At 36.5% G+C, this 25,816-nt stretch overlaps 1 protein-coding gene across 1 annotated transcript; it reads right to left on the bottom strand.

The window, feature by feature from the left end:
- Window positions 1–2,762: 2,762 nt before the first annotated feature.
- On the bottom strand, window positions 2,763–24,432 carry CEP55 (centrosomal protein 55). Its single transcript, XM_063103468.1, has 8 exons — window positions 24,250–24,432; window positions 20,694–20,969; window positions 18,399–18,467; window positions 8,434–8,575; window positions 6,703–7,016; window positions 5,325–5,396; window positions 4,520–4,645; window positions 2,763–2,963 (listed from the first exon to the last, which is right to left on the bottom strand). Exons 1-8 carry the CDS (start codon window positions 24,430–24,432, stop codon window positions 2,763–2,765), a joined length of 1,383 nt encoding a protein of 460 aa, XP_062959538.1.
- Between the last annotated feature and the right edge of the window lie 1,384 nt (window positions 24,433–25,816).

The raw sequence follows: 25,816 nt of genomic DNA, 5'->3' as shown, positions 1-25,816 counted from the left end.
AACCCAGGTCTGGCAGTTCCTATTTCAAAGGTCTTTCCACAGTAACATGCTTCTCTGAAGTTGCCAAAGAAGTAAAACAAAATTTAAAAATTAATGTACTTCTCTTTTGATCACCAATAAACAGAATCATTTCCATAAAGTTTCTTCAAGGAAAGAAATTATTACTATAGCATATGTGCAACATATTGTTAAATTTAACAGATTCAAATTTAATTAACAGGTTACATTTATACTGATAATAATATACTCTGGAGTTTTTTTATTAATCCTCTATAATCAGCCCCTCTCTTCCCCCAGCTTATAAAACTCAAGTGAAAATGCACACCTTCATAATCTGTGCACAGTAACACCTGTGCTATTCTGCATAATTTGTGAATCAAACAGCAAAGTTTTTTTCTTCTCCTTCATTAAAACCTTTAGTTTGTTATCTCCTCTGATAGTTCAGCATTCAAAACAGTTTGCTTCCTGTATCTCTGAGGTTCTGTGACTGTCAACATCAAGTTAATAGGATATGAAGGAACATACATTAACAAGACACACTGAGCTGAGTTGATATCTTTTCTTCAACATTTATTAGTGGTGACTTTGGACAAATTGTTAATCTCTGTAACCCTTAGTTTTCTCCTCTGAAAAATGGTGCTGGTGCTAGTGCTTACTTCATAGAATTGCAATGAAGAGCTAAGAATATAAGTAGGTTAAGCATCTAGCAGTTTCTGGTACACAGTTTATAGTTCCCCAGAACTAAACATGCCCTATGGGTAGGTGGTTATCTGCCATGAAAAAAGGTTGACAGTGAAGGAAAGAGAAACTCATCTTTAATTATGAGAACCTTGAAAATGTTCGGGTCTTGGGGATGCCTTTTATTGATCCTTGCTTCAGTAACATGAACCAGGAAAGAATTCTTCCTACTTTAAATAATCAATTAACCAGAAATGTGTAATAGCTCCTGTACAGTGGGAGAGCTCCACAGGAGAATTGCCCAGTTTTATTGAAATTTTTCCAAAGTACCTTTTTGATATTGGTGCCCAGATGTTGGTGAAGTGGGCAGGGAAAGCACCTAACTACAGCCCTCCAGTGAAAACAGAAAGTAAAGATCTTGAAACAAACTCCAGGAAATCACCCTGTACCTCTAGGACTCAAATTTCAGGGGTTCTAAGGCTGGAACTTCTATTACAGTTTATGTATATCCTGGCTGGTTGTCCCGTGAGACCACATCTCTTGATCACACAGGCATGGACTAAAGGCCTGGGTTCTGTTCTGACACCATTACTCACTGAATGACAAGGCATTTTCCACATCTATAACTTAGAGATAATACCTGGCTTGCTTAAAAGTTGTAAGGGGAGCAACTTCCTTATGGTGTATACTTATGAATTAATTCTACAGTCTTTGCCATGACATTGTGGATCAGAAAAAGAATCATCTGGCTGAACAGCATTTTATATCTTGTGTCCAATTGTGGTTGAAGATACTGTGAGACTAGGATTATTAACAGTAAAGGCAAAATTTTATTTCCATAAACAGATCTGTACAATTTCTACAGTCAAAAAAACTATAATTTAGTATGCTTACTGTTTTGCCTTTGTAACAAATAACTCAGAATCATATTTATTGTTCAAGAGTTGTTGTCCATTCAACAAAGATGCTTGAAAGCACCTACTCCTACCTCCTTCACACAGTTTCTAGTTCTGGTGTATTCTTAACTACTACATCATCTTACACTATATGTTAATCTGCAACCCTTGACACTCCTCTTGGGGTACATATCTTAGAATACCTATGTATATACACATATACTAGACATATTAAAACTTATTAAATCATTTTATTCTTTTCTCCTTTATATTGCTAACAGTAGCCCAGTGTTAAGCGTTTTAGAAAACCTGAAGAAATAAAAAAAATTTGGGTTCACACAAACCATGTATAAAAATATCTATTCAGATAAACAAATACCTAATAATTACATTACCCAGCATTAAGAGTGCCAAAAATAAATAAATAAAATACCTGCAAATCAAAGGAGAGGGCTGTATGGTTTCGTTAAAGTTCATTTTAACAATTTTAGCTAAGTAACATGTTTTAATGAAATTCAAGTTAAAGTTAGCCAGATAATGAGAGAAAATATTGTGTGTCACTACTTAACAGTATTCCTCAAACAGAATCTGCTTTACGCTTAGAACATCGCTGGGTTTACAGTTTCAACAGTAAGCAGTGATAAAGATCAAGAAAATTCCCAACTTTTCTAATAACCGTTCTACAACAGGAAGGGAAAAAAATGAAAATAGCATCACCATCTTTTAACGATGAACATCAAAACTGGAATTGAAGGTTTAACTGAGTGCTTGGATGAAAAATGTTAAAACAGTAAAATCCTTGGCTAATTACCCTTGACTTTTTAAAACCCACAACACATAAAATATTGGCTTGCCAGTGCAAAAGATTTAACCCACAAGCAATAACCTGAACTACCTTTTCTTCATCAAGTACTTTAACAGTGCAAAACGTTAGTAGTCTCAGCAGACAGTGCTCCCCACATTCTATCATTGCAGCCTGTTGATGAACCATCTCTGGGAGGTATCACTGCCAAGGAAAATGCAAAGCAGCCAAAAAAAAAAAATACAATAATTCACTCATATGCCAGAGTGTCAAAGGTCGGCAGGCAGTTTCTTATGAGAGAGATGAAATATGTAATTCAAAATGTCCATAAGCTAACATAAGATACAGTATTGAATCTTTTGACACAAAAACAAAGAATAACTTTGCTACTTTGAACAGTATTCAACATGGACAAGCAGATCTCGATGTTCAGTGGCTGGATACTGTATGTTGCACTTGGGACATTCCACCAGGCTTTCATTTAGTGCAGCAGTGGGACTTTTTGGTGAGGCAACTTTTACTTTGTTTTCAGTCTCTCCTTGGAAAGTGACTAATGGCTCTGTGAAGGCAAACTCATGAAGCTGCTTCTGAAAAATAAATTTGAAATGAACACCATTTGTATATAAGGCCCATTGTTCAGCAATTATAACTGTTCCATAGATACTCTAGCTGCTTCAGCTATGCAGACAGATTTTCTTTTGAATCTGCTCATCAGTGTTATGGTGGTAATAAATGAGGTGGTTATGAATTACCCAGATAACTACTATAATTACCCAGGAAGTACTAGAGTTGGGTGTTTATATGAATGGGCTTCATTAAGACGCTTAGAGACAAATGTAAAGGTAGGCCTGTGTGCGAGGCTGACTAAATTTGCATTTTGTAACACAGGGGAAACTCCAATAATAAAGAATTACATGGAATTAAGAGCAGCAAAGAATTGTAGCAGATCAAACAGGTTATACACAGAAATGACTAAGAAGTTGTATAATACCTTTGATACTTTCCTTTTCCATGTTTTTTCTGAAGAATTTAGAATAGTCTATAAAGCTTAAAAATGAATTTTTTTTTTTTTTTTGTCTTTTTCGTGACCGGCACTAGTGCACCGGCCATTCCTATATAGGATCCGAACCCGCGGCTGGAGCGTTGCCGCGCTCCCAGTGCCGCACTCTCCCAAGTGCGCCACGGGCTCAGCCCAAAAATGAGTATTTTACAGCACACTATGAAGATGGTCGACAGCAGGAACATAAAGAAAAGTACAGGACAATTACAAATTCTTTTACATACTCTTTGGCTTCTTATACTTTGAAAAACAGTCATTAACAGAAATAAATTATAAATTTTAATTTCAAATGGTCACAATCAATGACATACTGAAGATAGAGCCAAAAATATATTTTCTTTCTTTTATTCATACAGAAATTACAAATGATTTTTTTAATGATTGCTTTTCTCTCCTTTGAAAACTGAGTAATTATATTTGTAACATTTTACTATCTCCAAATATTCTGCAGTACTAGGATAATATATAAAATATGTACTAATGGGACCTACACACACACACACACAAACATAGACCTCAACAAGTTTGGTCCAAAAGCTTTTTAGTAAGATGAAAATAAGTGAAAACCATTTCCTCATTGAAACAATGTTATTTAAAAGGTTTATATTTTAAACGATTGTTTTGGGGGTAAGCCACAAAATGTGCTTAACTCAATATGCCTAAAAATCATATTAACAATAATAGTTTATTATGCCTAAATACAGCATTTCCTTCTTTCTCTTTTAATAGAAAAACATAATTTCGGTCCAGGATTCTATGACTGTCCTCCCTTCTGCACTCTCTCCCCCACGCTAGGCACTATGCCTCTAGAATCAAAGCACCCAGGAGTGGGGACAGGGATGATCCCAGACACCAGTAATGTAATCATTATCAAGAAGTGCACAATGTCCCTCTTTCTAGTGCTCTGAATTTTGATGCTCAAAAAATATATATGTATAAATATACAACTGCCCTTTATATTCGAGATATAAGTAATTGTCCTTTAAACTGTATTCTCCCAGTTTGGGAAGTGATTTGATATACAAATGGAAAGATGGGAGAAAGAGAAAGAAGAAATTTTCAGTTTAACCATTCCATACTCACCAAGGATTCCAACTGTGTTATTTGATTTCTTGCTTTTCGGAGCTCTTTAAGAATTTCATGCAATTGATGCTGCATATTTTGACGGTCAAGTTTTTCATTTTCAAAGTCTAAAGTACATGCCTGCATCTGGAAAATACCCAGGACAAGACAATTACAGCTGGTATATGCTGTCTAGTTCTCTTGACTGGATGCTTGCATTTTTTATTAGCACAAGAAAACATTAGTTGTAACATTATAGCAAGAATTCACCTGAGCACATTGAGATGTTGATAAATGAAGAAGCTAATGGATTTGATTTATCCAAGAAGCAAAGCCAATGCTTGAGGTATAGATCAGGGAAGAGCAGCTTAAGAAGTTGCTGGTTAGAATGATTCTTCCCCGTTCCACTTTTTTCAGGGAAAAGAGGGAGAAGGGATAGAGATGGCTATTCCCTAGTTTGGAATATACTAAGGATCTCTGCTCCACATCGTAAGAATAAATGGTGTCTCTCTGAGTTCTGCTTGAAGTTATTAGGAGATCCTGTTAGGCTGGAGTAGGAACTACAGCTACCAGGGAAGAGCAAAATTTGCCAAGGCCAACATCTACCTGTCAAGAAAATTGCCATCACATTTCAAAGATTCTGGTTTAGCCTAAGGATAATAAGAATACATGGCTAGCACAAAGTCTTTTAAAATATTTTTTGTTAGTCTTTTAAAAACATTTTCCACCACTTTCCAAATGTTCTCCAGTGAATAGTGTAAACATGAGGGAAAAATTCCATTTTATAACAGGCTGAATTGAACTTAGAAGCAACCCCAATGAGTACCTGTTGTTCCAACAGAGCTACCTTCATTTGTTCTTCTTGCTGCTTTAGCAGAGACGTGTAAAGAAACTGGACCTGTAGGATGGAGAGAGAGCCAATGTTGTCACATTTAACCTTTTATCGCTTGACCCAGGATGCGTGAGAAGCTCACATAAGTCTCACATCTCTAATCGGGACAACACCTGCTAGTCCGAGTGACTCACTCCAGCTGGTCTTTGATGGCTGGCTATGCAAGCAGCTGAGCAGCACCACCCTGCCTGGGAGTTCCCTGAGGCACCTGCCCGACCATTGCTAAACAGCACTGAATTCTGCAGTGGCCACACCCCCTTTCTGACATCTACTAACGTTTCTGGCAGCACCTTGCCTCCTTGGATGCAGAGTTGGAGCACAATTGTTAATCATTTCTACTTAATTGTCCCCAAATATCACTGCTCACAGCTGTAGACAGAAGTGAGGGTGGTAAAGACTGAAAAGGCAAATATATAGACTCTTAACCGCATCCACCCTCAACTTTTGGAGGATTTTTAAAATTTACTATTATAATGGTAGCAATTACTACGATTTACCTTGTTTACTTTACAAAGCACTTTTACATTCTCTCAATTGACCCTCATAAAAGCCCTATGGAGCAAGAAGAGGTTATTAATTTGACAAATGAGTAACCTGTGAGTCAGAGAAGATGAGCGATTTGCCTAAGGCCACACATCCTGGGCTAGAGACCGGACAGATATAGACTCCAAATAATGTTCTTTCCAATATTCCATGCTGCCATCATGTAATATTTAAATTAATGAGTTCTGTCAAAGAGTATTCAGTTCTAACGACCTAACTTAGTTACTCCAACATTACTAAGGTGTCTTAGCATAGAGCTGTGAGTATAAAAAGAACATGGAAGGTGCCCTGTGAATTCACTAGAGCACAATATCATCATGATGAAGATGCTGGCCTAGGAATCCGCCTTGATTCCTCTCATTACTTCACATCTTCTTTTGGCTTCTCCCACACATCTACCTCCTTCTTGCTCAGAGCCTTTGTGTGTGTGATTTCCTCTACCTGGAGGGAATTCCCACAGAAAGTCACCTACCTCACTGAATCCTTCCTGTCATCAGGTCTTCCTCTGAAGGTATCTCAGAGAGGGCTCACTGGCCCCCAGTTTCTCTTTGTCATATCACCCTGTTTTATTTTCTTTAGTATACTTATTTATTTAGGTACTTGTTTATGGGTCTGTTTCCATTCTAGCATATAAACTCCCATGTGGAAGCAGGAACTAGTTTTGTTCCTTGCTGGTTCCCTAGTGATCAAAATAGTCCCTGACACTTAGTAAGTGTTTGGTGAAAACTTTAAATTATGAATCATGGAAAACCTTACTGGTTAAGCTCACCTGAGATAAGAGCTCTTCAGATCTCTTCTTCTCTTCTTCAAGCTTCTTCCTAGCAATATCATTCTCTTCCTTGAGTCTTTGTATTTTCTCTGTTTTATGCCTATCATCTTCCAGATGTTGTACATCTGCCTTTCTTTGTGAACACAACAGTTGATTTAAATCTTGAACTTCACTCTGGGTCTCTTCATATTTTCTTTGAAATTCACTAAGTTCAAATCTCAACTGAGTTATGGTCTGTTGTTCAACCTCAAGATCTTTTTTTGCATTTGCCAAGAGATGACTGTAGTATTTTTGCTTCTCTTCTTGAAGATAATCTATGACAAACAACATTATGGCACAATTCACTTTATAAAGTAGTTAACATTCTTGAAAAGTAAAACATCAAACATGTTTCTATAAATGAGATCACACTATTTCCTCAGCTTACAAAATGAAGAGTCAAGAGATAGGCACTAGGGTTGGTATTTGACGGAATAAGAAACAGAAGTTTAGGTACATTATTTGAAGTTACAAACTAACAAAGAGAAGAACTAAAAACAGTACTATAAACATTCTGTAGGGAGGAGAAGTCACTCATGCCTAAAGAAGATCAATCAACAAATAGGGATATAAGCTCATTATTTATAGGTATGGAGATAATACCAAAATTAAAAATAGAAATATTAAAGGCAGCTACCCTGATGAGAGGGGGAAATAGGGACTGAGATGGGAAAGGTGGGTCAAGGCCTTTCTGTACTATTATTATATTATTTTAACAAATGCTTATATTACTTTGATAAAACAAACACAGAAAGAGAGGAAGAAGGAATAGAGAGAGAGAGAGAACTATTACCAAAGAAAAAAATTAGACCTAGCCCATAACTAAAATCCTACTTTGATGTACAGAAAAACGTATAAGGGCACTACAGTAGTAACTTTGTCCATTAGGGCTAAACAGCTTTGAATTATCTCTAGAGACATTCCCTTTATATTTTCTTTCTGGCATTAGATTCATTTTAAATATTCAAATGTGAAGCTCCAAGATTATGAGTCTTGCTCCCCCTTTTTAGCTTTTTCTTTATATAATTCAAGGCTTCAGTCCTCTTAGGGCTGTCAGTCTTTTAATGAGTGCTTTGCATGGGGGTTTCTTTTTTTTCCCCTCGCTTGTCATCTAGAATTGCTGAACCGACTTCTTTATCTGTAAAATGAGAATAATGACTCTTCCTTCCCTACCTCTTAGGGTTGCTGTGAAACTCAACTGAGTTCAATGTTAGGGAAATGGCAAAGCACTTGGCAAAAAGACACATCATGAATAAAAAACCTGATCTGAATTCTATAGTGAGATTCAAATGACTGAAGAACTATCCATAAAATATATTCTTTCACATGGGGTTGATATGAGTAAGTGCTGAAGGGAAGCAAAGTAAAGAGAATTGGTGACAAGGCCAGCTCTGGGAGGAATAAAATTTAGAGAACTTGGAAGGTGGAGGAAGGACATTCATGGGTGGAGAAATTTTAATGTGACGTCAGAGCTGCCAAAGATTTCCCTCTGACCTGTGTCTTCTGCACTCCTTTTATCTGGGAACATTAGGAAATAAAGCTTGCAAAAACAGTATTTCTTATTTCAGGGCTAGAAGACTTGCCCTTATTTTACTTTCTAACACTTATCTATAAATACCTAAATTTAGGGAATCACTCCTTTTAGAAAATGTCAGGCCTATCCCAAGAGAACATTTTTGTATTAATAAGTACCTTCTGATTCAGTCTGCTGTGGCAGTGAATGAGCAGCTGTTGCCGTTTTCTGTTCCAACTCAAAGATTTTCACTAAAAGTCCTTTTACGTAGGCCTCTCGCTGCTGATCATACACAAGCCACTGCTGATTTTTCTCTAGAGCCTTAATGTGAGAATGAAAGAAAATCAACAGTAAAATAGAAAACAAAATCTTAAAATGGACGACGGAGTCCCAAGTGATGTATGTAGTATTCTCCAACACATTAAAAACTCTAATGGCTCATAGAATAATTGTGGGCAACTCCGATATGCCACACACCTTCAAAATACATAGCAACATAGCAAAGACATAGTTTACATGATATTAAGTTCATTTGTTTGCTATCTCCTATATACAACTTGCTTTATGTTTGTGTACACATCACTTTCTGTACAATACAATTCCTTTTGTGGTAGATGTGGAACAGATCTCCCTTCATGAAAGAATTCTGCCCCACAGCGCGTAGAGTAGTTAGCTGACAGTCTCCAGCTGTTAACTCTTCCAAGGTTCTCTCAGCTTTTGAGCTGAACTGGGTGGCCCAAGCCAACAAATGAACAAGAGCCTTGCTACTTCTGCCCAGCATGGGACTCTGCTCTGGAGCAGTCTCTCTGGAGCTCCCCACAGTGCTGACAGAGACTCTGTCAGGTTTCCTTCATGGTCTGAAGGTACCCCTGGCGTTCCTGCTTCATTCTTTTTCTTTTCACAGATCTTGCTCCCCAATAAACCATTTGCACTCCTAACATCTTCTCAGTATCTGCTTCTCAGAGAATCAAACTTAAACAGCCACCTTCTCTCTTTATCACCAAGTTTCATAATTTGTCTCTTTTATAACCCAATTAAAAACCCCAAACTGGAATCATTCACCTGTTTGTATAGGGGTTTTGTACTTGTAGTGGTTGAATAGTGTCCCCCCAAATTCATGTCTACACGAAACCTCAGAATGTGACCTTATTTGGGAATAGTGTCTTTGTAGGTATAATTAGTTAAGGTGAGGCCATACTGGAATAGGATGAGCCATAAATCCAATGACTAGTGTTCTTATAAAAAGAGGAGAGGACGCACATATACACACACAGAGAAGAAGGCCATGTGAAGACAGAGGCAGAGACTGGTTTGCTCCAAGGAAGGCCTGGAGTCACCAGAAGCAGGAAGGAGCAAGGAAAGACTCTTCTTTAGATCCTTCACAGGGAGCATGGCCCTGCCAACACCGATTTTGGACTTCTAGCGTCCAGACTGTGAGAGAATACATTTCTGTGGTTTGAAGCCACCAAGTTTGTGGTAATTTGTTATGGCAGCCCTAGGAAACTAATACAGAACTTAATAACTCAGTTTTAATAAGTGTGTACTCATTTTTTAAAATGGTTTTTATCTCACCGACCATCTTCAGCTTTTTATCTGTGTTTGTTTTTTCTCTCGAACAGATTGTAAGCTCTGTAAAGTGGCAGATCATGCTTTTCTGAGAGGATTCTCAGCTTTTGGGCATAACATACTTTTAAAAGAAATAATTCGGATGATGGGATAGTATTAATGAAATAGGCAGTATCTGTTCAAATTAGCAGGTAAGAAAGAGGTAATTTACTTTACTATTACCGCGAATATTAGTTTTTTACTTCAATCACATCTTCCCCTCAAGAAACTGAGTATGTTCTGACAGCCTACCAGGCCACCCAGCGTAATGCTCAAAATCTTGTAAAACTCACCTCTATATCAAGTGCAGATCACAGCATTTGATCTGTGACAAGACATTAGCAAATGCTCATTCAAGAAGCTACGTTATCTTTAGTGGATAAAACAAGGTGAAATATATGAAGTACTTTTTTTAAAATAAAAAATCCTACTGATAATGCTAAGTAGGATGAACTCATATATTCTCTAACTCTCACTGTTCTTAACTACTTGATCCTTGGAAATTCAGTCAAAGGCAAAGCAAAAGGAGTCTGCCAGGGCAGCCCAGCCACCCCCAGCAATTGCACACTACCCCTTCCCCTCACCTCCCACCCCCCGTTTTACCAGGGAGAGGTGGCAGTTTTGCTCCTGAAAGCAGGGCACATTCAAGTTAAGAGCTAGAGAAGACAACGAATCTTCGGGTGCTAGGGAAAGAAAAAAAGACTAAAAATGCTTATATAGCACCAACAAGCAATGAGAGTAAAACTCCTCTCTCCTTTTCAAGCCAGGTGTTCAGTCCAAGAGTATGGGACTGTCCTCTCACTCTCTGGGGAAATAAGTCTCAATGATTATTTGTGCAAAGAGGGCAGGCACATCTAAACCTGATGCCACGTGCGTATAAAATGTTATGGATGAAGGGCCTCAGAAGAGAGGCACATATAGTGATGTGCACCCCACACTCCTTCATGATGGCCACGCTCCTTTGTAGTGAGCCCTCAGCCCCTGCTGCTCATGTGATGACCTGTCTACCCCCACAGGAATACCTACTTCAGCAATGATCACTGCTGGGTCTTGGTAAGCCCTGATTGTTTTTCAATTAAGAGAAAAAAAGAAAAAATATGTCTGTTTATTTTTTGCTCAACAATATAAATCCTCAGTTGGAGGATGATTTCCCTGTCTAGAGAGTGAGAGCAGATGTGAGCCATCACCAGAAGCTTTCAGTTAATTAATACAATGATCACTATATTTGGGGGCTAAATAGCTATCCCTAATTAGTTTAGTTTAAGATCTTTTACAGACTCCCAAAGTAATAAATCATTTTAATTATACTGAGAGCAGAATTTTTGAAAGCTTCATAACACCATGTACTAAAACTAAAATTATCCTCCCTTAGACTGACATTAATAACTTCTATGATCTGTCTCTTCCTATCTGTTCTAGTTATAGCCTGGCCTCTTCTCTCCTCCACTGCTGCCTTGTTCCCTACACGACTATGCACACCCTCTGTGCCTTGCTTAAACTCTTCCCTTGGCCCGGTGTCCTAGAACCCCTTCCTGTAATGCCTGCCCACTAAAATTCCATCTTTTCATCAAGTTCCCTGAGTCCAAGCTTCGTCTGCAAGGCTCCTCACCATGATTGCCCTCACCAAGCATGCTCTCCTTTAGAAGCCAATAGTACTTTCACTGTTGATCCAACCTATTTGGCATCTTACAGTGACCTTGATTTGTCCTAATGGTATTTCTTATCTCAACTAGATCATGAGCCTCCTGGAGAGCTTGGCCCAGGCTTGTTTAGGCATTTTTTCATACTTCTGTGCACCAGTTCATTGCTTACATAACAAGTGGCTGCCTGATAAATGTTTGGGAATAACGATGAGAACATGAAGTGAGAAACAACCATCAAGCACCCAAGCAAGTCCTTTTGCCCCAAACTTTAGTTCAAGAGCACTTAGGGAAGGAGGAGAGGCTATAAAAGAATCTAACAGTTCTTCACACACTATAGAACAATAAATTTGGAATGACTCAAAAAGAATCAAACACTTTCAAAAGTCTATAATTCATTAAGTAGTATATGAAAATGTAATAAAAGCTCTTTTGCAATGAAACTACCATAACTATTTCTATACAAGTGCTTAATTTATACTTGTGTCATGATTTGTCCTACGTGTACTGTAATTTATTATCATCAATGGTTGATGTGGTGGCTAGGATGCATAACTTCATGTACTTGAGGCCTCCCAGAAAAAGACGGTAAAAACACAAGCTTCCTGACAAAAGATGTACATGGTGTAAATTTCCTGAAGTAAAACATACTAGAATGATTTTCATAAGTGTTTAATTCTTTTTGAATCATCCTCTATTTGTTGCAGGTACCCTGAAAATGGAGCTGGCATCTCACTCTAAAGGGGTGAGATGGGATATGCAGTACTATTCTTTAGCATATACATAAGGACAGATTTTCCCTCAAAGAACATTAGCTTTGTACAACAGGGATTGCAACCCATTCATTTATATCCCACAGGACTTGCTGTAAATCTGGGCTCATAATACAGTCTATGCGTCACTTAACGACTGGGATACATTCTGAGAAATGCATCATTAGGTGATTTTGTCATTGTGCAAACATCATAGAGTGTACTTACACAAACCTAGATGGCATAGCCTACTACACAGCTAGACTATATGGTAGAGCCTATTGCTCCTAGGCTATAAACCTATACAGCATGTTATGGTACACAATTGTAATGCAATGGTAAGTATTTGTGTATCTAAACATATCTAAATACAGAAAAGGTATAGTAAAAATATAGTATAAAAAATAAGAAATGGTACACCTGTATGGGGCACTTACCATGAATGGAGCTTGCAGGACTGGAAGCTAGTCTGGGTGAGTCAGTGACCAAGTGGTGAGTAAATGTGAAGGCCTAGGACATTACTGTAAACTACTGTAGACTTTATAAATACTGTACACTTAAGCTATACAAAATTTATTTAAAAAATTAAGCAATTGCCCTACAATGTTATGATGGCTATAACATCACTAGGCAATTTGGAATTTTTCAGCTCCATTATGATCTTATAGGACAACCATCGTATATGCAGTTGATCATTGACCAAAACATCATTATGAAGCACATGACTATAATTTGTACTTTGAAGAACCTATAACAGTATCAACAAACCTCATTTCTTTAAGAGTGGACTATGGATTTCAGTCAGACTACTATTAGAACTATGCAGATAGCCCCCTCAATCTTAAAATGATCTATTATGCATAGATAAAATTCTTCTATTTTGATTTCACTCTGAAAATACAATGTAGTGTTTCCTTTTACAGTAGCCCCTCTTTCCAGATTTCCAGTTCCAGGATGGAGAGTATATAAAGAACCTGAAGTTTTTGGTTGTGTATCAGGGTGTCTTCTTCCTGGTAAGAATTTCTATTCTTTAAATTTGGAATGAATCAAAAAGAATCAAAAACTTTCAAAAGTCTATTATTCATTAAGTAATATATGAAAATGTAACAAAAGCTCCTTTGCAATGAAACTACCATAACTATTTCTATAATCTTACAGGTGCTTAATTTATACTTCTTGTGTCATGATTCATCCTAGGTAATTGGATGTAATAAAACTGTAATAAATTATCATAACTGTAATTTATTGATATAATAATTGATAAAATGATAATAACTGTAATTTATTATCATCAGTGGCTGATATGGTGGCTAGGATGCATAACTTCATATACTTGAGGGCTGCCAGAAAAAGACGGTACAGACACAAGCTTCCTGACAAAAAATGTCAGTTGAGCCTCATAGCCGAGATCTGTCTGAGATCTGTCTGTATGGAAACTCTTAAGTCTAGAGAGTTCCTCCGTGCTTTTGTTAGGCTCCTCCTACAAGCATCCTATGAACTCACGATCAAAGATTCTAGGTATGGGGCTTAGAGGATTTTCAGTGTGTATTTTCTATAGAATTAGAAATTAATTAGGAAGACTCTGAAATCAAAGACTTAGTAGTTCAAAGCCCTCTAGCCACTTGATCAGACACTTTTCTTTCTGTACCATCAGGCAATTATAACAGTAGTTCTCTTTGTATGGAGATATTGTACATACATCCTTAATTAATGTAGAGTTCTGTGGATGGCTATTTTCACTGCAGTAATTTGATTTCAAGAGTCTGTCTTGTTGACTCTTAGTGGTACACATATGATTGCTCAATGTACTTTCTTTCAACTTTTTCTGTATGTTTGAAATTTTTCATAGTAAAAGTTGGGGAAAATAATCAGCCTGAAATGAATATAACTATTAACATCTTGATTGACCAGTGAACTTAGTAAATTGAGAAGATTGCTAGGATTCATGGCCTATCTCAAAATAGGCTGCAGAAGTCATTCTCTTTTTTTTTTTTTTTTTGGTCTTTTTTTCGTGACCGGCACTCAGCCAGTGAGTGCACCCGCCATTCCTATATAGGATCCGCACCCCGGCGGGAGCGTCACCGCGCTCCCAGCACCGCACTCTCCCAAGTGCGCCACGGGCTCGGCCCAGAAATCATTCTCATACTTGGATCCACTGTCACCTCCAATGGGGTTCTTAGTCTCTACATCTTTCAAAAGAAAGGACTCATGAGAACCTCAGGCTCATAATCAAATTTAGTTAAGAGAGGTAGCATTATGCAACTCAAAGAGCATGTGTATGTCTAAGTGCCTATAAATAACTGTGTGTCAGATGCTAAAGATAACTAATTGTATACTGAATTTTACATTTGCCCATATTTAGAAGTATTTTAATACAAATAATTTAAGTCAACATTGGATGGTCATAAAAATTTTTTTCTTTTAAAAGAACCTATCGGTATATTACTAAGTATAAGAAATAAAAACATGTTGGTTTAAGATTTAAGAGGTAATATTCTAAAAGGCCACATGATGGCGATGTTACCTCAAAAAGAAGCACACATTTCTTTACTTCCCACCTCTTCTCTCACTCTGTATGCGTTTGTTCTGTCCTGTCTGTAATAGTACCAATGAATGGATGTAACGGCCATCGTAAATGTTGTTATTAGTTTTAAATCTTTAGAGCCTTCATTGCATTAGTTACCTTTTCCAGCTTTGTGTCATCTACACATTCATTAGACATGCATTTAACATTTTCATCCATGTTATCAATAAAGATGTAGAACAAGACTGGGCAAAAGTGAAGTCCTATGCAATGCTACTAAAGCTCTCCTTCCAGTTCAACAGGGATCCACTAATCATTCTGTGAACAGAAATTCCAGCAAGGATTAAAACATCAGCCTGTACTGGAAGAATAAAAATTGTGGGTCAATTGACAAAACTGGAGTAGGTATGGTATATTAGATAGAAGTAGCGTGTCCATGCTGAATTCATTAAAGCTGCTATCTGTGCTGCAGTCTTGTAAGAGAGTATCCTCATTCTTAAGAAATACATATTGAAGTATGCAGGCTTAAATTGTGGATATATGTGACTCACTCTCACATGGTTCAAAGACAAACATGTATGTATGTGTGTGGGAGGGGGTTGAAAGAGAAAAACAGAATGCAAAATGGGGCAAAAGGATAACAATGGTTGAATTTTGGTAAAGGATACAGGGACATTATATGTACTTTTCTCATTTTTGTAACTTTTCTGTAAACTGGGATTTTTTTCCAGATAAAAAACTTAAAAATAATTATTTATCTTCCCTAAGTTCTAGGTTTAAAAATCAGATTTTTTTAGAGTGAAGAGCAAGAAGTGCCTATTAAAACTGCCTTTTAGCTATTTAGTTTGATCTATTTTGTACTAAAATATTACTTAAATACTAAAAGTACTGACTTTTAACAATGTTTATAGCATTAACTCTGTGTAATCATTTCAAAATGTCAGCCAAATCTAAAAGGTAGTTGAGGAATTATACAGCTAGGCCTTAAGAATGGTACACATAGGTTTTTAGGGCTTATTTTAGCATAACAAACACTGATTCTTAAAATAGTTGGACAAGCTTCTACAGGAAGTTCCAAGGGGGTGAAGGAACCAGAACTGCTGAACTCTCAATGTGCCAGTGTAGGGACTATAGGAGTGAGATGTCTCTTTCTCTAAACCCTCCCTCTATAATTTTTCTTCCTGTCTCAAAGATTTGCTGAGATTCTAAAGAGAAAACTAGAGCTAAACCACTTCTTGCTACTCAAACATAAGTTAATGGTTTCCAAAGTGTGTACAAGGAACATCAGCAGCCAGGAGTTTGTTGGGAATGCCAAATCTCAGGCACTAGCCCAGACTTACTAAATCAGAATCCGTACTTTAGGAAGATCTCCTAGATTCATATGCACGTGAGTCTGAGAAACATTGCTTGGTCTAGACCACCATCTGAAGGTCAGTTGGGTTAAATTTTGCTCCATTTGTCTAAAAGCCTTTCTAAGGTAAACAGAGCAGAGAAGCACATAAGCTGGGAGATAAAACAGAATGAAAGGACTGGGCACAAACGTGTAACATTTCTAAGTTAATTTCATAAAAAGAATAGTCATTATCTAACAATAACTGTAGGTGATATTTGAAGCAGTTAGCACTGAGAAGCCTCACAATTACATATAAGTTTAAGACAGAGCATCTATTTTCAGGTACTCTTCTGGAAGAGACACTTGTAAAATTCAAGAAACTTCTCAAGATTATTCTTTCAAAAGTTCTAGACACTGGGGATATAACAGTGAACAAAACACACAAAAATCCTTCTGCTATGGGTTGAATATTTGACCCCTCCAAAGTTCATGTTGGGAGCTTGATTCCAGTGTGGCAGCATTGAAAGGTGGGGCCTTTAAGAGGTGATTAGATCATTAGGACTATGCTCTCATGAATGGATTAACCCTTCATGAAGTAATGGGTTAATGGTTTAATTGATTATCATGAGTGTAAACTGGTGACATTATAAGGAAAGCACATGAAAATGTTCTGGCCATTTTTGCCACATGATGCCCTGTGTTGTCATGGGACTCTGCAAAGAGCCCCCACCAAGAAGAAGGTCCTCACCAGATGTGCCCCCTGGACCTTGGACTTCCCAACCTCTGAAACTGTAAGAAATAAATTATTTTATTATAAATCACCCAATTTTAGGTATTCTGTTATAAGTAACAGAAAATAGACTAATACACTTTGCCTCATATAACTTATATTCTAATGGAAGAGCTAGACAATAAACAAGTAAGTAAAATAGTTAATTAGAAATATGTGATGAAGACAAAAAAGCAGAGAGGGGGAATAGGAATTGTCTGGGAGCTATAATTTTAAAGACAAGGTGGCTAGGGAACTCCCTGTTTTAGCCCCTGACTGAGAAAGTGACATTTAAGTAAAGACCTAAAGGAAGTGAGGGAATGATTCATGAAGATATCTGGGGGAAGTGTCTGAGGCAGAGGGAACAGAAAAGGTGGTGTATTCAAGGAGCAGCTGGAAAGCCAGCCTCGTGGACGTGGAGTAATAAGGAAGAGAACAGGTGGTGTGGAAGGTAAATTATTCATAAATATTTGCATATAATGGGTACGTACTGATATACATAGAATGATAAGAATTAAGGGTACTATACAACACAAAGAACCTATTCTGATAGTTTTTTAAAAATCATGAATGTTCATTATTTCAGTTACCTCTAGGTAAATCATTCAACAGATTTAAATTCTTCTTTTGAAGATCAAATAGACTTCAAGGGATACTTGCTAGATGAAATAAAACAGGAATCTTAAGAGCATACTTTGAGCAGGGAAGATAGACATGCCAATAATATTTCTCGAATCAAAATATCTACCTATTGGTCTGGCTGGTTAGCTCAGTTGGTTAGAGCATAGTGTTACAACACCAAGGTCAGGGTTTAGATCCCCTTACCAGCCAGCAGCCAAAAAGAACCAAAATAAAATACCTACCTATTGGCCTACTAATTAAAGAACTTTATACAATACTTTGTATATCTAATATTAAAACTTGAAAAAATACACTGTGAATCGTAGTCCTGAGTTCTCAATTTACTCAATTCACAACAAAAAGCATTAATCCATTTAAGATATGTTTGAAATAATATCACTTTACCATGTATCTAAAATAACCTCATATGAAATTCTAGAGAAAAGTACTGAGTATACAAAGAATGTATTTCCTTTTCAAATTATGAAAGCAAATTCTAGTTCCAAGAGAAGTTCTTTTAGTTTCAAACTAAAGAGTACATCTTGCATGGATAAACAAAAGAAAAGAAAAGAAGCCTTGAGAAGAAACTATAAATTAAGTTGCATTATAATAATAAAATAGTTGGACAAATTAGATTTAGGTGGAGAAGAAATGTTCTTGAAGTATTTGGTAGCAATGGGTGATTTCTAGGGCTTTCTAGCCTAAAGAGACCATGCTTAGAGGAAACGGTTCTCCTTAATGTCTGGAAAGAGAATTATAAGATGATCACAAACCACTCAGTAATCCTGTTTCAGCCACAGATTTTTTTCAGGTCATAACACCAATGCTGCCAATTTCCATGAAATTTAAGAATAAATTAGTCCTCTTTACCCATAGCTTAACAAAATGAAATGAACTTACATCTTTTAGCTGTATTTCCATTTCATGAACATTATTCGTTGATGAGTTGAAGCAGCTTGTAGGCACAGTCTGTAAATAATCCAACATTCGTTAACATCATACATTTAACAATAGAAGATTCTTCATTATATTTAGTTCCACAATAATACAATATACTTCACAAGGGCTTCCCAAAATCTAGATCTAGTACATGCTGGTGAACCACAAGCCAGGTGATAGTTGGCAGAGGACTGCTGTCAGAATTAAGATCTCCTGGAAGCTTTCTAAGCAGATGAGAAATCTTGAGATTTCAGATCTAATTTGACTTCTGAAGTCCTCTGGACCCTAAGATCACCAGAACAGCCCTTAGCACATATGAATAGCCCAGTGGTTTTCACCAAAAGGAGACAAAACAAAACAACTGGGATATTTTCATAAAATGTGGAATATATTAAATTTTTAAATAAAAGATAAAAGTTGTTTTCTAGAATTATATTTTGTATTGCTAATTGTAATAATTAGTTCATACAGTTCAATTAGCTCAAAACATAATTTCTCTCCTCTTTTTTCCTTCATTTTCTCTTACAGGAAAAAAAGAAAGTAGGCGGTTAGGTACCTAGGCTAGCTAACCAACAAATTCAGAAAAAGCTGTATTTCAGTCTTTTAACAGCTATAAGGAAAAAGATTTGTGTGAATGCTGGCAAGGAAACTCAAATTATTTTCTTCCACCAAAGATGTTCTATTCACTCACCCTACTATGTAGCCCTTTATTTCTCTCAATTTAGTCCTTTAAGTGGAAACTATGACAGAGATAGTTCACCAAACTCCTTTCCTTTTTTCCCTGGGTATACTGTAGACTATGTTTCCCAGACTTCCGTTGGTTAGTGGAGTCATGTGACTGAGTTCTGTCCAGTGGAATGTGGGTAGAAATGAAATATGCCAATACTAGGCCTGGCCCCAAAACCCTCCTAGGCAATTTTCCACATGTTCTCTCTGTCTCATAGCTGTATAGAGAGGCCTCCACCCTAAGTGATGGTAGGGCTACTACAAGGAAGGAACCTGGATCTCTGACTGACTCTGTGGAGCAAAGCCTTCTCTACACCAACCTGCACTAGACTGTGACATGAGGGAAAATTAAATATTTTTTATGTACAACTCTGAGATTTGGAGGTAGTTTGTTAACAGCTGACTAATACAGAAATCAATACTGGATAGCCCACAAAATTATTATAAGAATACATTTTTAAAAATTATAATTTCTACCAAGATTTGCATTTCATATTCAAAAGTGGTTTCTTAAACTTCAAGGAAAGATTTTAGTCAACCACTTTGGATCTGACTATAATGCTTCATGAGTTTCAGCTCTGTGGAAATTCTCTAGAAAAGCTTAACCTCTTTGAACTCATTTGTAGAAATGCTCAATTGCCTATCTATGAAAGTACACACAAATATATAAGTCTGATCACAGTATCTACCCTAAAGGGGAGATAAAATACTAGACAGAACCTTAACAACACTGAGATATATTTGAAGGCTATAGATTTTCTTCTATAGGTGTTATTAATAGTTGTGTTAGTGTTATTCAAATATCCAAACTGCCAAAAGAATCAAAGGTCTGATCAGCAAGTAACCACTTACTGAGTACATACTATATGCCAGGCACTAAGTTAGGCAATTTACATGCATGATCACATTTAATCATCAGTATTCTTATCCCAATTTTATTGATGTGGAAATTGAGGTTTAAGAAAGGGGTCTGGTGAACTCTAGCATCATCTCTAAAGCTAGAGAGGTTAAGGAATTTGTTCAGTCACACAGCTAGCAAGTGGCAAAACAAGATCTGAACACAGACCTGCCTACCTCCAAATCTTTGCTCTTTCTACTACAGTAGTGCCTCTCAAACAAAAGAGGGGAAGAAAACACAAGTGTAGTTAGAAAAAGCACACTTGCTATTATAATTGTGTATCTCAAACATTTGTATTTCATTTGTTATGAAAAATAACAAAGAAATGAAGCCTATTGTTTTCATGATACAAACTATAGAAATAAGAGCTCAACAAAATCTTCTTGGCTTTTATAGATACGCAGTGGACTCTGTCTTCTGAATATTCCTCTGGGAAAAACAACGAAGTGGGGAGTGGAGGGAACCATATTTGCTTATGGAGAAGAGAATGGGCTATTAAAAAAAGAGTGACCTGTTAACATACTATACTGTTTCATCATTTGCCAAGCATATTTTAACAAACTCATTCTTCGTAAGAATCACAAATTGTATCAGAGAGAAAAAAAAATCTGGTTTAAGGAAATAATTTGCACCTGTGATAAATGAAGTATACTGGCTTTGCTTTCAAGTTCATGAAGTCTTGCAGTTGTAGCAGACAACTGTTTTTTCAATATATCTGTCTCTTCAGATAAGGATTTCAACAGTTGTTCCCTCCTTTCACCTTCCTTTGTTTTCTCTTCCAGCTGTTCAAGTAATGTAGTAGTACTATATCTGGCCTTCAGCTGGTCTCTGAGTCTCTGTATTTCTTTGTCCTTCTCTGTGAGGTGATAAGCATTCTTCTCCCTCTCAGCTTCAAGGACTCGAATTTTCTAGACATAAACTAAGAAGCATCTTAGAACAAATCCAGGTCAAACATCCAGCTCAACAATACACTTCAATAAGCATTTATAAAGTGTTTGTTATACACCAAGTCAACATTATGCTAGATACCAGGGCCAAAAAAGAATATGAAGCCAATGTTCTATTTTCAGACAGGATACAGAGAGATAAGCAATCAATTATGCCACATAAGTGCTGTAGTTAAAATACATATAGAAACAGAGAAAGGAGAAACTACCTTTATCTAGGGTGGGGAGAGAAAACTAAAGAAAGGCTGGCTGTTATATAAGTATTTGATAATCATACCTCCACCACATTGGATCTTATAAACCTAAAGACTAAAAGTGGGTCACACAAGATATACATAATTATTAACAAATTTGAACCAGCAGAACTTAAAATCATAGAATGTCATGGCAGGATAAAGATGCTCCTACAACCAGGCACACCGCGTCAGTGCCACAGGGCATGCCCAGAGACCCGGGGCATGAAGAAGGGGACCAGACTCTCCTCCCACAACCAGGCACACCGCCAGTACCAAGGAGCATGCCAACAACATCACCTCCATGTGGGTGGCCCACCACAGCCACCACTATAGCCATGTCTGCCGCAAAAGCAGCTAGATGCCACAACCACCATGCAAATGGTCTGCCAGCCAATGAAGTGCATTGACACAAGGAGAGTCACCAGCAGAGATAAAGAAAACAAGAGGATGTCTCTCTCCACGAAGCCCATTTCAGAGTGACAGAAGAAGCATCTGCTCTATGATAATATTGGGGGACCTGATCATACCTCTCAGCATTGGACAGATCATCTAGGCAACAAATCAACAGAGTAACCATTATTCTTTCAAGAGAGAAGAAATCTAGCATAATTAGAGGGGAGAGTGGGGAGGGAGAGGGGATGGGGAGAGATTGGACAAGGGGCATAAAGAATAATTACGATTTGTAATATTGATTTGATCAACATATCTCAATGTTGAACCCCCAAAACATGTATAATCAATTTTGATTCAATAAAAATAAATATATAAATAAGAAATAAACTTGAACCAGCAGAACTTAAAATTATAAAATGTCATAGCAGGATAAAGGTGCATTAATTAACTTGCTTACTTTTGATAAATGATTTGGTATTGAATCTAGACTGTGATATTTAAAGGGATGCTCAACATTTTCAAAGATTTGCAAGATAAATAAATAATGCTTGTTAAACTGCTTCTGGCATAGGGGAGAAAGCGCCAGATGATAGAAACAATTATTAGAATGACTTTATAGGCTGTAACAGCGTCAAAACAACATGAAGTTAAGACTTGCATTCAGGGAGAAAAAAGAAGCAGATGTTCAAATATAAAATGGAGCAATTTAAGTTTAGGTGGATGGTTGTCTGTGTGAAAATGATGAAGGGATTTTAATTGGCCACAGGCTTAAGTCAAATCAGTAGTATGCTATAGATACAGTATAGAGCTATACAATTTTAAGCTTTAATAGAGTTCGGTATCCAGATAGGTGATGTAACAGTGCCATTTCAATCTGTGTTTACCAGAACACATCTGGGGCCTGTGTTCAACTCTGGGTGCATGATTCAGGAGGGATATGGACAAACCACCAAGGGTTCTAGATGATAAAAAGCCAGAAAGGCTGAAGAACATGAGGATGGCCTGCAGAAAAGTAAGAGGAAGCAAGGTCTCCTCAAACATCTGATAAATTGTCAATTTGGATAAGAATAGATTTATACTGTGTAGCTCTAATGGGCACAATTAGAAAAAATGAGTAGAAGTTAGAGGAAGTTTAATTTCAACTGATTATAAAGAAACAAAGCACCCAGTACGTGTCAAAAGTGGAATGAACTGGAGTGATATTTCTCAGGGAAGCTATAAGACTCCTTTACCAGATTGCAAAATAACGTTTATGTCTATAAATTAGTGATGGTTCATTTCCCAGTGCTTGAATAAGTATTTACTTCAATTTGTGTCATTATAAATAATTTAATCATTCAGTTTTATGATGTGCCTATAAATAGAATTTAAAGAAATCAAATGATTTACTCTTTAATCATTTATTTTCTAAATATGAACAATAAAAGCAATTTTGCAAAATAAATTAAAACAAAATTCACGATTAAAATTTTAAATCCCTCTAGTCCTAGGAAGTTCCTAACTTCCTTTCTGTCTACGGCATAACAAATTGTAAAGTAGAGAATCTGAAATATACTTGAACAGAATACAAAATGCCAATACATACAATAATTTTACCTCAAAAGCCTGAAACCAAACATTACTTGGAAAGCAGCCAATGTGCTTGATAAAATGAGTTTTTAAAGATTCACAGGGAAATCTGAACACTATTTAACACTCTGAAATGAACAGATTTAATTTTTAACATTTAGTGAACTAAGAGAAAAAACAGATTATATAATGATTGGGTTAATAATTTCTCCTCTCCTGCAGTAAAAAGATATAAGAATGGCACAGTATCCTTAAAGTACACATTAATGAATAATATAGTACAATCATGCACCACTTAAACGTTAGGGATATGTTCTGAGAAATGTATCCTTAGGTAATTTTGTTGTTGTGCCAATATCACAGAGTGTACTTACACAAATCTAGATCATATAGCATACTACACACCTAGGCTATGTGGTATAGCCATTATAATCTTAACGGACCAGCATCATATATGTGATCCACCACTGAATGAAATGTTGTGGGGCATATGACTGTATTCCAAAACACAAAAATTTTTAAGTTTTTACAAAAAAAAAAGCAAATTTTTAAATTATGCTGTCAATTTAAAAACAGTGAAAATAGCAAACCAGTATGTTTTACAATCCTAAATATAGCATAACATAAATTATCATGAATATTCATATTATTAAGCTAAATTATCAAAAAGCTATAAGAGGAATGATGGATTGGGTAATTATTTTGTTTTAAATAACTTAAAAACAGGCCATAGTATTGTGCTGAAGGGGCTGAACTATTATTCAAGATGTCATTAATTCTGAAACAAACTTAGTACGTGATAACTTCCACACACACAATTACATTTTAAAAGTGAAAGAAGTTATTAATGACTAAAGTTATGTATAAGAGTTGGTGAAGTCAATGTAGGAATTTAAGATTCCAAACCCAAGGTCAACTTTCCAAAACTAATGAACTAGACAGGACAGCAATAATGGCGAGAATAAGAGGTAGCATCAGGAAATCATAATATGTTATTTTCTAAGAAAGCTTACTGCAACTTAAAGGGTTGTAAGATCATTTACCTCCAAAAGTCTGTGTCTGTCTTTATCAGTCAGCTTTCCTTTTCCACTTGTAATTTCATCCACCGATGTTTTTAAGGCTGCAATTTCTCCCTTAAATTTCTCTAATGCAGTTTCTGATTTGGAGTCACTAGGCTTTGATCCCCACTTACTTTTTATTAAATTTCTGGGACTTCTGGAAGACATCTCTGAAACAGTCTGCAAAAATAAAAATCAATTGTTTTTATAAGTCTGAGTTTAAAAATTTAAATCTAATGTTTAAAACAGGTCTAATAACCTATCTGTTCTAAATAGAAATGACATATCCAAACCAATCGGGTATGGGAGAAATATTGAAGAAGGCTTCTGCAGTGTTGTAGCATTTTTTTTTTTTTTTTTTGAACCTCAATGGTAGACACATGGGGAATATTCAGCTTCTAAAAATATGTCAATTTGTACAGTTATGTGCAGTATTGTGTGTGTTACACTTTAGTAGAAAAGTTTCATTTAATAAGCAATGGAGAGGTCACCAACCATTAAATGAAGCCTGAAAGAAGTAGATCACCATCAAGGACATATCTTACCCGAGAATAAAAAGCTGGTGGTAAATAATATATTTCTGAGTATACAAGCATTGAAATGTCACTGTTCAACATAATGGTATGTCCTATTTTAGAATATATGCCTAGTTCAGATCTATCTTAGTCATCTGAGAGAGAACAGTGGAAAGAAGTGAGGAGAATCCAAGATGAGACATTTCTAGGAAAATAGGCATAACATTCAGAGCACTAAGGAATGAAACGAACTAATAATAAGAGGCCAAATTAAGTAAAGAGACGCTTAGTACCTGCTAACAGTACTAGATGACACTTTAGAAGCAAGCGTATAACTTTAGTAGTTAATAGTGAAACATACTATGCATATAAATAAATAGTATGTAAAAGTAGCTCTTAATTAGGGAGGTTAAAAAACGTATTTCCACCTCATGTATCCTGTGATAAAATAATGGAAATGTGTAAGGAATTTAGAGGAGTATGAGACCATTGATGCATTCAAAAATTATGAAAGCCTGCTATTTACTAGGCACCCTAAAAGATGCTGGGTATAAATCGGTTTTTTTAAAAAAAGGATATATTCCCTGATGTCATGGAGCTTCCAGTGTAGTAAAGGAGGCAAGCAATAACATGGAAACAAATACAGACTCATGGATTCTCAAGTTGTAATAAATACTATACAAGAAATGAAGAGTGCAGTGGTAAGTGATACCAGTAAAAATAGGGGAGACCTCCTTAGATAGGGTGGTGAGGAAGTGACTTTTAAGGTTATCCTGTGTGAAATCAGAAAATGTAAAAATACTACAACTGCATAGAAAGAGCTAAACAAACCATCAAAAGGTTAGTCCTGGATTTTTGCCATTAGGAGGTGAAAGACTAAGGTACCTAGTAAATCAGCTGGGACAAATGTACTTAGGGTATCTCAGGAATCTGCTGCCACAGGAAGTTCTTTCCCATGTGCTTCTGATGATATCATAGTGTGACTTGATATACTGGGTTAACACAACAGAAAACGACTTTTCTACCAAGTCATTGAG

This window comes from Cynocephalus volans, chromosome 7 (genome assembly GCF_027409185.1).
Source record: "Cynocephalus volans isolate mCynVol1 chromosome 7, mCynVol1.pri, whole genome shotgun sequence".
In the NCBI taxonomy this organism is placed as follows: domain Eukaryota; kingdom Metazoa; phylum Chordata; class Mammalia; order Dermoptera; family Cynocephalidae; genus Cynocephalus; species Cynocephalus volans.
Note: the sequence above shows the minus strand (reverse complement) of the source record. Positions and strands in the feature narration are given on the sequence as shown.